General features: G+C 37.3%; 1 protein-coding gene across 3 annotated transcripts in view; it reads right to left on the reverse strand.

Annotated features, from left to right (window-relative positions):
* The window catches only part of sbno2b (strawberry notch homolog 2b), a 152623-nt gene that overhangs the window by 124685 nt on the left and 14786 nt on the right, over window positions 1-13152 (reverse strand). The window contains exons 1-2 of one of the 3 annotated variants that reach the window (XM_078555940.1): window positions 12183-12294; window positions 11446-11672 (exon numbers count right to left, since the gene is read on the reverse strand). In XM_078555940.1, coding sequence (XP_078412066.1) covers window positions 11446-11562 — 117 coding nt within the window. In that variant the 5' untranslated portion in view covers window positions 11563-11672; window positions 12183-12294. Of the gene's footprint in view, window positions 1-11445; window positions 11673-12133; window positions 12295-13152 lie in introns of those variants that run through there. The other 2 variants (XM_078555939.1, XM_078555941.1) reach the window with 2 other exon arrangements.

Below are 13152 nucleotides of genomic sequence, written 5' to 3' on the forward strand. Positions count from 1 at the left end.
TTTCATGGGTAATTGCTGCTGCAGAATTGCTGTCCCATTTGCTTATGTAACTGGTGAATTCCAAAAATAATTCTTTGAAGTGCTTTGAGGCATTTTGACAAATAAATGTAAGATTTATTAACTACAAATCAGAAGCTAGATTAAATGTTTTTAACTAAGTGCATGACTTGATTCAGTGAAAATATAAGACAGCATTTCAGCTTCTGGCAGGTTTAAAAAAAAGTTTAACTGTTCACATAAATGCCAAGCGTAGGGATGGAAAACGGGCATCTGCTGACTTCATCAATCACTCCAAGGCCGGATTAGCAAAAACCAGACAAAGAGCCAAGTTTCTTCCATCCTTCTAAAATCAATGTGCCTTTAATCACAATTGGAATAGACTATAAATGCAGCCTCGTCAGCATCACCCACATCCAGAGGGGAAAATAAGAGAGTCAAGAGAAAGCAAAGCCACATCAGAGGAAGTCTTGAGAAAGGCAGGGAAGAAAGTGGTACTAGTTAATAGGCTGAGACACAGAGTTTCAAAGAGTAGGGGTAAAGTGGTCAAAAGGAGAGGCTGATGGCGAGGAGAACAAGAAGGTCGTCAGTGTCTTAGTTCTGATGAAGGGTCATACGGACTCAAAACGTCAACTGTGTCCCTCTCCGCAGATGCTGTCAGGCCTGAGTTTCTCCAGGTATTTTTGTTTTTGTTCTAGATTTCCAGCATCCGCAGTATTTTGCTTTTGGCAATATATAAATACAGCATGAAGGGATGCAGCTTTTGTATCCAGAAATTACTTCAGTGAAATTTATCTTAGAGCCTCAGCTACATGAGGGCATGTGAAAAGTAATGCACTAAATTACCTAACTGAAGGTAGCTACTAGAATTCTGTTTAAATAGCTAGAGCCAAATAACTGGCACACATTGCGCATTGTGGGTCAATACAGCTGGAAAAAAAGAGCATAAGACAACAGGAATCTGTATTTACAAGCATAGGTCTGCAGATATAGATGATGTGAAGGCACAGAAGACTATTCCATACGGTTAAAAAGGCAAATAACTATTGCCAGAGAGTCAAGCATTTGTTAGTCCTTTGCTCTTGGTGTAAATGCAGAATCATGTAACTAGATAAATTGAAGGAATGCTTACACACTCTGATTTGAAAGGAAATGCCGAGATGAGAAATGAAGATAATCATACATGTGCATACATGTAGGAAGTCACAGATGCCAAACAAAGTAAGTTACAGATGTCAGGGTGGATATCTAAATATACCTAACCCAAACTGATCCAGTAATCTGCTACAGGTGCAATATAAAGCCAGAGAGAGGGGTTGAGAATTGGAACATATTTTCAAATGATCATATTTGATGGTCTGATAGGAGGAATTGTGCAAATAAAAATAAAGCAAAGAAACTATTGAAAGCCAGTGAATCACACTATGGTAGCTAATGGCATTACCTTACTGTCTAGTTTCAGCTCCTTTGAAACAACATTGCACAACAACGACGACTATCTTCTAAAGAATGATACTGAAGCAGCCAAATCCTGAGTCCTGGAAATGTTACTGATACGATGTGTTATATTACAATGTGGCAGAATAACATTAATCAGTAGCACTTCTAGTTTTCTCCTAAACAAATTAGATCAAGATCCTTTTAAAACTTAGACATATTTTGGCTGATCATCTTTTACCCACTGAAATGATACAGTATAGTCATCAAGCTATTCTTGGTTGAAATTATATTTCCCTTTTGTGAAAGCTTCCTCATTAGAGACTGGAACGGTTGGGATTTGGGGATTAGTTGGAGGGGGGGGGGGGGGGGGGGGGGGTGTGCTGTGGATCAAAACAATTTGTTTGTCTGTTGACAGCAGTTTTTTTGCCTCCTGCTGCTCAGTTGCATCACAGGAAGCTAGATGTTTATTAATTATTGCAACTCAGCAAAAATACTGCTTTTTATTTGCAGAGCCTCAAATGTTCGATGAAAGTTCCTTCCTTAAGTTTTCACTTTCCATCCTTTCTTTTGGAATGTCATAGTGCAGATATTATGTCCTGAATATGTGCATGTCCTGGACCCAATAGTACTTGGAATAAAAAAAATCATCAGCATCCCAGTTTACTCAAACAGAACAAATCTTACTCAGCAGGCAACTTTGTGCAATGGGTCAAGTAATTACATTGATTTTCTTTTCTTTTTAGAGTTCCCAAGCGTTGGCAGTAGGTTTCCAACAATTGTGCTGATGGGAGAGATGATAGGTTTACTACATACTTAGCTGTTTTAAAATTTACTGCTACCTCAGCCCCTGTTCCAGAACAATTTTAACTCTATTTACTTAACAATAACTAGGCAGGTGGGCAGTTAATAACAGGTCAACTCAATAAGTCAAATCCCTGCCATTTCCAACATCAGAATTTTGCCAGCTAAAGCAGGAAGGAGATTCACAGATTTTTGCAAATCAAGATCTTACATTTTGTCAACAGTATCACAATGAAGTCTTAGCCAGAGCTTGATGATGGTGAATAGGATTCCCCAAAGATCTTTCCACTAAGCTGAAGCAGGTCTCCAAACAGAAGCAAATCTGAAACTTTCCTTTGTGGGGCTAGGAGGAACACTCCTAAATTATCAGGGATTTAATGGGGAGGCACTGTGAATGGCAGTAATGTTGATGAAATCAATAATACATCACTGGAAATCGTAAAAAATGTTTTTAAATACTGAAAATGTTCACACCATTATAGCCCTTAAAGCTTCTTTCAGAAATTTGAACAGCGAGTACTAGATCATTTCCAACCGTTGAAAGGACAAGATGGTAGATATTGAAGTAAATTACATTAAATTTGAATCAAATACAAAGTCCAGATCATCACACAATGTAAAGGATCACCCCACCTTAAAATGTTGACATGCAAAATAATTTGAACATCATTGCTGATTTTGCTTTAATAATGTGTATTTTTTCTCTATTACAAAGGGTCAGCCATGATTGTTTTCTCATGTTAGGTAGAGAAAGATCAAAACGTGGAACCTATAAAATAATCTAAATATATTGATATAAGACAAGAGTTATTATGCAGTTAGAAAGAGATACACACAAGTTAAAAGATCCTTTTAATGACAGCATATTAGAAATTTGAGCCTCAGTAAAACACACAGAAATTTTGGGGATTTATTTGTGAAAATAACCAAAAATTAGGCGGCTGTGTTGGAAATGCCCCACATGGATTTTTTAAAAATTGACCAATTATACACAAACATTATAAACAATATGCATTTATAATTCTACTTTTCAGTAATGAGATGAAAATGCTTGATTCATAGGCCAGAAGGATACGGTTGTCATCCACAGTTGCCTGTGATAGCTAACCTTCAAACTTGTTGGGATGTCCTAAGGAGGGTTCAAGAGCGAAAGAAAAAACATCTGCATGTAGATCATTTTTCACACCTTTTCGGAGCTTACTGTGGAACACTAATAGTGATCAGATGGCAACTCATTGCATAGGCTTCGGTCAGGACATGGTGCATGTCACAATAGGACACAAAAAAATAAATCAATAACCAAACAAAATGATTTGGGAATGGTTAGATTCATGGAAAGGTATTATACTCAAAGCTTTACTTTTAAAATCAAACGTGACATATATGCTCTCCAAGACAGATCACAATTAAGTATTCAAACATATAGGGCAACGATTAACACTCTTAATAGCTTCTTCTTTTCCACTGACTGATGCCCTTCTGTGGACTGGTTCCTTTAAATTACTGCCACAGTGATAGTGGTGAAATCCAGTTTCAAATGCTCAGTGTCTACAAACTTAGCTTCTGATCTTACAATGATCCACTTTAAAATCTTAAACAAATGGGGAAAGAAATTCATGTCTGTTAATTTTATCAAAAAGTGAGCATTTGTACTATGTGTTGGTTAAAAAAAATCAATACAATTTTCACTACCAGAACTCCATGTGCATATGGCAGTAATGTCATAAAATAAAGCATATTTTGATCCTGCCAACCCCGCTACACACCCCAACTGAAGTAAAAATATTGTACGTTCGAAAAAAAAATGCAATTTTGCTAAAAGGTGTTCTGTTTACATCCACTGCTGTTCGTGGTTCCGGTATTTTATTTGTATTACTGTTTCTATTACATTTTCAATTTTTACTTTATAGAATCATAGAATGGTTACAGCGCAGAACGAGGCAACGATTCTCTGCAAGAGCAACTTAGTCCTACTCCCGCAGCCCTGTCCTCAGATGTTGATTATCCTATTCTCTTCTGAAGGCCTTGATTGAATCCACCACACAGGCAACGCATTCCAGATTTTAGCCACTTACTGCATCAAAAAGGTTTCCCTCATGTCATTGTTGTTTCTTTTGCTAACCACTTTACATCAGTGTCCTCTGGTTCTGTGTCCTCCTGCTTATAGCAACAGTTTCTCCCCATCTATTCTGTTCAGGCCCCTCATGATTTTGATTGCCTCTATCAAGTCCACACCAGATTTTCTCTTCTCCAAGGAGAACAGCCCCAGTTTCTCCCATCTATCCACTAACCCTGGAACAATTCTCCTGAATCTTATCTGCATCCTCTTTATACCTACACATGCTTCCTAAAGAGTTTAGTTCCACAACTTTTGCACTGTCTTTGAATAATAGGATATTTCTTCCCTTTCTGTAGATGGGAGTCATTTACGAATGTTAAATAAACCTGTAACTATTTATAATACAGCTAAAATACTGCAGCTTATCTACTAAGTATTTTCCAATAGTTGGTGTTTTTACATATATAACCTTAACTGCGGTGTTAAAATCATGGAGATGGCGAGTGGTTACACACAACTCAGAACATGGTACATGTGATAAAATGGTGAAGGAGGAGGTCCCTTTCTATCTCTTCAATCTCTTCTAGTCTTACAGCCCTCAGATCACCATACTCCAATTCAAGCCTCTTTTGCAATCCAAATTTTCACTGCTCCACCACTGGCAGCTATGCCTCCAGCTAGATGCCAAGCCCCCAAACTCTGGAAAATTATTTTTCTAAAGCTCTTTGCCTCTCCTCTTTACAATGCTCATTGGCCGAGCTTTTGGTCATCTGCCCTAATATCTCCTATGTGATTCAGCAAAATTTTGTTTAATGTGAAGGACCTTGGGATGTTTTACTACATTAAAGAAACTAAATGAATGCAAATTGTTGTTAGATAACAATCACAAGAAACTATTTGACAATTGCGTGAAGATTATTGCTCAAATAGTTTTGCTCTGGCTAATTAGCTGAGAACTCAACTGAGACTGGGAAGTGGTGAAGAGCCTTGGACAATGCAGATGAAGACAACTGCCAAAAATTCAGAAAACGTAAAAACTAAGTGTACCACAACTAATGAAAAGCTACTTTGATTATTAGAATGCATAATAATGTATGGAAACAAATAAAACAGACTTTGAGTATCAGGAGACAATATTATTTTACACTTTGTCCTTCCACCAAAACATAACAAGAGTCAGGCTCTAATGTTTTGTGTTATGCACATTATTCAAAAAGAGGCAAACAGAGAAAAAAAAACTTTTATTTAAGCAAATTACCCCAAGTAAGTAATACCAAAAATCTATAAAGGAGCTTTCCTGTCTGTAGATACTTCCGTTTCTATTTTTCGTGAAGACCTACCATTTACTGACGGTCACACATCAAAAGAAAGAACTTTTACAATCCAAGGGTATCCCAAAACACTACGCTTCTTTTGAAGTGTCGGCACTGTTGTAACTTGGGGAAATAAGAGTCCATTTATCCATAGCGAAGTTCCACAAATAGCAGTGTGATAAGCGAGTGAACAGATAATCTGTTTCAGTGCCATTGGTTGAATACTAACTGTAGACCAATACACCAGAACTCCATTGGTCATCTTTGAGCTTGTTTTCGAGAAGGCAAACAGGTCTCAATTTAAACAACTGACAGCACCTCTTGAATGTGCAGCACACCGCTGAAGCAGCAGTTTACATAATGAACTCAAGTCCTGGAGTCTGCCTTGAACTTGCTGACTCAAAGGTTACAATGCTGCTACTGAGCCAAGTCAGGCATCATGGCTTATTGTTAGAACTCTAGCCAGACGTCACGTTCAGAAAAGTCAGCACCCTATTTTTCTATATTTTCTACTTAGGAGTGTAGTGCATGCTGAAACTATTTGACAATTCATTTCATATTGAAACTACATCCCCATTTTACATTTTATTTCTGTTCATTTCTTTGGTAATATTTTCTGTTATGAGATAAATGTTATGGTGGGTGATGGTTTAGTTACTAACCAAATTACTGTTACTATCTTATTCCTTATTTGAAGTATATTTGTGAAAGGATACAGTGAAAGAAAGTGAAGCAGGTGAATAGTGGGAAGGTTTTTTTTGGCACCTGGGCTATATGAACAAATCAGAACTGACAAATTCTTTGCAAAGAAAAACATTTAATCTGCAAATCCCACATGAAATAATTTTAATACATAACTAGTAAATTTACCATGGCAAGGTTCCAAGTCAGAGGATAAGGACAGGGCACTGTACTTTTTAATACACAATGTATTATTCTTGATATAAATGTTTTGATATGCTCCTTTAAGGTCATTTGACTAGCAGCTATGCTTTCCGGAGGTCAATTAGAGCACAATTGCTTTTATTCTCACCCCCAAGAAACCAGCAGAAAATGAATGACTTTTTATATACTTGTTTAATATAAGGGTATGCAGCATACACATGCAGAGGATTTGCTAGTCAGAGGATGCAGAGATTTATACAGGTGGGACATTATGCCAAGTAGTGGACAATATCAGTTTGCTGCCAAAGTGGGGGTGCATGTCCCTTTAAGGGTACACAATGTAACAGGACTTCATTTTTGAAATCAATGCTCAAGGCAACTAGATAGAACTGGTTTTCTATCCTTTTATTCTTTGTTCCTTCACACATCCAATCATTAATCTCAGTTTCTGGTTTGCATCAGGAGCAGGCAGCACCAAGTTATTGGCTTTTCTTTTGCTAGAATATTGTTTTGCAACTGAAGAAAGTGTGACATGTGGAGTATGACATGTGCATAGTCAAGTAGTTAGCAAATATTTTTCCATGTAAAGGACAGTAAAGTGTGGAGCTCTCACAAAAAGCAGTAGATGTCGCCTACTTTAATAATTTAAATTCAGAGATAGATTTTTGTTAAACCTGGGTATAAAAGTATATGGAGTTAAGGCAGATGAGCACAGTTAAAATCCAAATCAGCCATGAACAGAGTGATGGAACAGGCTCAAGGGGCTGAATGGTCCATTGCTGTTCTTGTGTTCCCAAACATGCATGGACATACTGATTTTAATATATTAAGATAGAGATTGATGGAAAGAGTAAGTAGCCAACTAGAAAAATCTCAATAGAAAGCGAACACACAGAAATATGGGCACAACCACAGTGCTTCAATACACTGGGCAATAGCAATGCAAGAAGTAGTAATATCCAGTTACTCTGGAACGTCTGTAGTTAGATCCATTTGATTGTGCAAGTAATTACGACTACCTGTCTAGAGAAACATTCCACTTCTTTACTTATCTTGTTATTGAAGTATGAACAATTGCAGAGCACTTCAATTTTTTGTGTCAACTAACAAAGCAATTTCTCTTCCCTCCTCTCTCAAATCACTATAACCATGCAAATATTGACAGTTAATCCAGGTAAACCTAAACTTCAGAATTCAATCTGCTGTTTGACCAATTTTGACATTTGGGAAATCACTATATGAACAGCAACATTGTAGAATCCTAGGACAGGGAAGGAAGCCCTCCACAATATTAATACAAACTTGTTGAAGGATATTAAGTCAGGTATCAAGTTTGTTACCGATGCCTGATGTGGGCCAGGCATCAATACTGCATATTTTCCCGTGCGATGGCATTTTAGAGATTTCTCACAGGTCTGAACTTGATTAATTTTCACAAACAGTTGCAAAACACGCTCAGAAGAGTTATGTTCACATTGCAAAGTTCTCTGTAATCCTTAAAAAGCATTTTAATTCAAAACTGTAAAAGGAGTGGAGGAATTTTCAATGCATTATAGTAAGCAAAGGGCTTTAAAACAAAATCATACTTGCATTTTTAAAACTCAAGCTGTCATATGTTCGCAGCACAAATCTTGTCTTATTTTGGAAACCAGACCAAGTTGAAACAAAACTCAGTGTCTGAGGATGAGGTGGAAATCTAGTGACAAACAGGTTAGAATCCCAGCCATTCACCTCAGGTTTTGGGCTTGAATACAATTCAAATTGACAGGGTCGACATACAATCTGGCTATTATCTGGCTGTGTCCTAGTGTAGCAAAGGATACAGCTGTCAATAATTCAGCACAAGTCGACATTAAATTGACAGCTTTGCTCAGTGGTCACGACACAGCAGCGGGTGAAAGCGAGGAATCACACTGGAGAGACCAAGGTTGCATGAAAAGTGTAAGAACAAGTGGCAGGTGTTTTTTTTTTAATTTCAAGGCTATAACGTTGTTTGGACCATGTGGGGACAACTTTACTTTGCAAATGGGCCATGCTATATATGACCAAGATGTGCTCGATAGCAACACTGGGAGTAAAAGTGAAATGACGTTCATAAGAAAACAAGATTCAGAAATGAGAAAAGGCCATTAAGTCTATTGAAGCTCATCTCTTTTATACTTCAACTCTCCAAATAAGGAAGCCCAATGCATTACTTTACTACCTGGCCTGTCAATCTACTCCATTCTTTTATGATTCCCTCATTAAAGCAGTTCTTCCTATTTGTTTAAACTTTACATTTTCCTTAATTTCCACTAATGCCCTCGGGTCTTACATGCCCTGGCATACTATAAAATAATAAGTGTACTTAGGGGAACAATTCCTTAGTGTATAGCATTTACACAGCATCAGTCTTGTTTTTTTGTACTTTTTTAATGTTTATCTTTCAATTGTCAGCACTGAGATCTTTCATCTTGAAAACAAATATTCACCAAAATTTATAAACGTCACAAGTAATGACAGGGAAACATTTGAGGCTTGGCTAACATCAAAACATTCTGTGACATAGGCATGCTAATATTTATAAGCCCAAAACACTAACATGGGAATGTTTACCTGCAGCAGAAACCATGAGTGAAACATATAGCTACAGACTTTACTAAGATGTCTGCTGTATCAGGTATATTTACCTAACATAGCAAGGGGTCTATGAGTACAACACCAGCCTATTATTGAGTACTACTGTAAGGGACACAAGGTTAAAATATGATTAAAATTGTGATTTCCATAAAGAGGAAAATTAAGGATATTTAAAAAAACAACTTTTCAATCTCTTCTCAAATCATTTATTGAAACAAACAAAACCAAATATTAAAAAGCCTTTATTCAATTGGATTAATTTCTAAAGCGTGAAGTAAAGGAACCTCCTGTTACAATTTAAAGACTAAAGGCAGTCCTTATACAGTGCTGCATTCTGGAAGGAAAGATGAGGGAATATCAACTGATAAAAGTTTAAAAGGGTTGCAGGAACAGGAGTCTGGGAATTCGCATACTACCTTTGATGGAAACGGGACAAGTTGAGAAGGTGGTTCCAAAAAAAAAGCAAGCAGGATCCTTTACAAGCAGAGGCATGAAGTACAAAAGCAAAGAAGCCAAACCTTCATAAATCACTGGTTAGGCCTCAGTTGCAGTATCACGTCCAATTCTGGGAACTACAGTCTAGGAAGGATGTCTATGTATTGGAGAAGTTCCAAGGACAAGGGGCTTAGGTTATGTGAAGAGACTAGGGAAGCCAGGGTTATTTTTGATAAAAGGGGAATTTAATAAAGGTGCTCAAAATGATCACCGTTTTGATACTGGAATCAGTTTCTCCATATATATTCTTTACAATAGGGTCATTAACAGAGTTAAGATAATTGGCAAAAGAATCAGGGGAGACGAGGAGAATTTATTTTATTTATGCGTTGTTACAATGTGCAATGCGGTACCCGAAAAGGGTGGTGGAAGGAGATTCATTAGTAACTTTCAAAAAGGAATTGAATTTTACTTGAAAAGCTAAACTTTGCAAAACAATGGGGAAAGAGCAGCAGCATGAGATGAATTGGATTTCTTTTTTCTGCGCTGTAAAATTCAGCTCCTTAACAAATTTTGTTTGATATTGCTCCTGTGAAGCACCTTGGGATGTTTTATTAAGGTTATTAGGTGCTATATAAATGCAAGTTTTGCTGCTTTAGGATAGGGTCTATGTCTATGGCTGCAAGCAGTCCAACTCCACTGCCTTGCTGTTAGCAGAGCAGAACCATGGAATTTCAGGCCTGCAGAAGATAAATCCCAGGTTCAGTGAAAAAAAAAGCAATTTCCTTCTGCCTGACAACACGGTATCATGCATTTATTTCCTACACAGATTATCACTTCGCCAATGTTTTTAGGGTAAGGAACTTGGGCAATTATGACACCAGTAAATCAGAGGGAAATTCAAACCTCCATCATTACATGTTATACTTGCATCTTTAAAACAATAAGAGATTAATAAGGAATTAAAAAGCATGATCCCAAACTTGAAACTCATTATTCGTACAATCCCATGGAGTTGGTCCTGTAGTAATATATATAATTTGCTTGAAATTGCCTTCTTGCCCATTACTGAAGAGCACGATGCTGGCATATACAGCTCATTTCACATGACTGCATGTTTCAACAAGCATGGTTGGGTATAGTAGCACATTGGTTATGTTACTGCACTAATAATCCAAAGTCCTGGATGAGACGACTATTCCAATCCCACCATAGCAGTTGGGAGATTTAGGTTCAACTAAATTACTTTATATTCCTGATTTATTTAACGAAGCTACTGGATTGTTGTTAAATTGCACCTGGTCCTCTCACGTTAGGGAAGCAAACCTGTCATCCATACCCAATCTGGCCTATGTGTCTCCAGGCCCAATAATGTGGTTGGTTGCCCTCCGAAATCTCCTAGCAAGCCACTCGGTTACATCAAAACCTCTACAAGAAACTACAATCCACACAGGCTGCAGCAGTTCAAGAGGGTAGCTCACCACCAGCGTCTCAAGAACATTAGGGATGGGCACTAAAAATAATGGCCTTGCTTGCAGCATCCAAGTCTTGTGAAGGAACATAAAGAACCCTTTGAGGGATGAGAATCAACCTCTTCCGCTATCCCCCCACTTCTCTACCCAGTATCAATGCAGAACACTCAATATGCTTGGTTCATTCTATCTTGCCCTAATTAACTTCTAAAAACAAAAATCTCCTCCAATATACACCCCAGTGTGACATCTGCAGTTCCTTTACCCATGATTCTCAATTGAAATTGGAAAAATAAGCAGTCTTTATGTTGTGGACATGTGCCAACTAGAAACCACATTCAGGCTCTCTACCCAACCTCTAGCCACACACCCCCTCTGCCACTCCCTACAGCACTTGCCCAAAAGTTTACTAATGGACACTTACCTCTGTTCCTTGAGAGAAAAACGGGACTTGGATATTTGGCAGAGCATACATTGCAGTGTCAGTTTGATGGTTCTGCTGGTAATTCTGCCCGTCCATGACACAATGTACTTTAAGCATTAGGCACTGTCCAACTGCATTCTGCACATGGTCAAAGTGTGTATAGTACCAGAGGCAAAGAATAAAGGGTACAATCGATCTTATCTGCTATATTCTTGGCATACCATGACCTAAAAGAGAAGGGGAGATAAAGAATGACAGTGATATTTCTTAAACCAAGAAGGTTGATATTGCTAACAATTTAGATTATGCTGGTAAAGGAAGCTCTTATTTCACAACAGAATTTGTAATTGCTTTGGATTGCTTTCACTCAGCACAACACATCAGCAAGAATGACTCAGATTTTCTTATTCCAATAATTTTTCATTTGTTTTCATGTTGAAATTTTTCTATTACTCTAGTCTAAATAGGATCCTGCAAATTTGTTTCACTGACAGATTTAGTTCAAAGAGCAATACTAATTCTAAAAACGTTGACGATAGGATTGTTCCACATTTTAAATGTTAATTTGCATAAAAGATCAATTTCTGCACATAATACTAAGTGTATTACAATGTGGCACAAATGGGTTTAATTTTCATTTCTCTTGAAAAGTCAATGTTTCTTTGTAAGCCAATGACTAAAAACTCGCCTTCCAAATGTAATGGAAATATCGACAATATACGATTTTCTTCATTTACCAGTCACCATAATAGGACTTAGAATGAAGGCGGGTGGGTATATTTTTTGCCCCATCTTCATTTGTCATAATCTTTCTTCTTAGTTTTGTATCAATATTTTCTTATTCAGTTTGCCATGTCAACTTTCACCAGTTGTCAGCGGCCTGATTGAAGAAACAGGTTAAATGAATCAAAAAAATCTGCCATTTTCTCCTTTCAGCAACCGAAATGTATAATTCCCAAAATTAAGTTCTAAACATTACAAAGAAAATATTTCACAATGACACAATTTCATTTATTCATTGAATTTGCCCCTTAATAAACACATTGAAGTTTTTATCTAAGGGCCACAAGCCTGTTTCAAAAACCAGACCTTTGACCAGATTTTGGATATATACCGGAAAAGGAAAACTGCATGGCTATGGGGCAGAGGACCAAGGCTAATTGTCCAGCTCTTTCAAAAGGCCAAATTGGCCAAATGGCTTCCTTCTGCACTGTACCGCAACAGTTCAGACTTTTCAAGCATATTTGTGGTTTGAGCAAAAAGTCTGCACGATTTCCCAGTGTGCAATTTATGCATCAACTGGAGTTGACGAGTTTGTCCCTTCATGCTGTGAGGAATTTCAAAGAAATTGGACATTGAATTCTCAAAATGTTTATTTCAGGCAAGTGATTCATTTATAAGTGAATTAACTATTGTGCATTTTAGTTATAAACTACACAAAAAAAACACATCTTTAAGCAGCAGCACATGTGAACAGCAAGAGCTGTGATTTGGGTTTCTTCGTTGAAGACGACAAACAGAATTTATTTTAAAGTCAATCACCTCCTTTGATCACATATTTGCTTAAAACATCTCTCTTTTGAATCATTTTTGAGGGTTAGGTAATTTGTTAACTTGGTAACTGCATAATCAAATGTCCAAAAGTTCATTGTTTAAGAGAATGCTACACTTAGTAAAAACTGTACTAGCAGTCAAACTCATGAAAGG

This window comes from Cetorhinus maximus, chromosome 13, assembly GCF_964194155.1.
Source record: "Cetorhinus maximus chromosome 13, sCetMax3.hap1.1, whole genome shotgun sequence".
Classification (NCBI taxonomy): domain Eukaryota; kingdom Metazoa; phylum Chordata; class Chondrichthyes; order Lamniformes; family Cetorhinidae; genus Cetorhinus; species Cetorhinus maximus.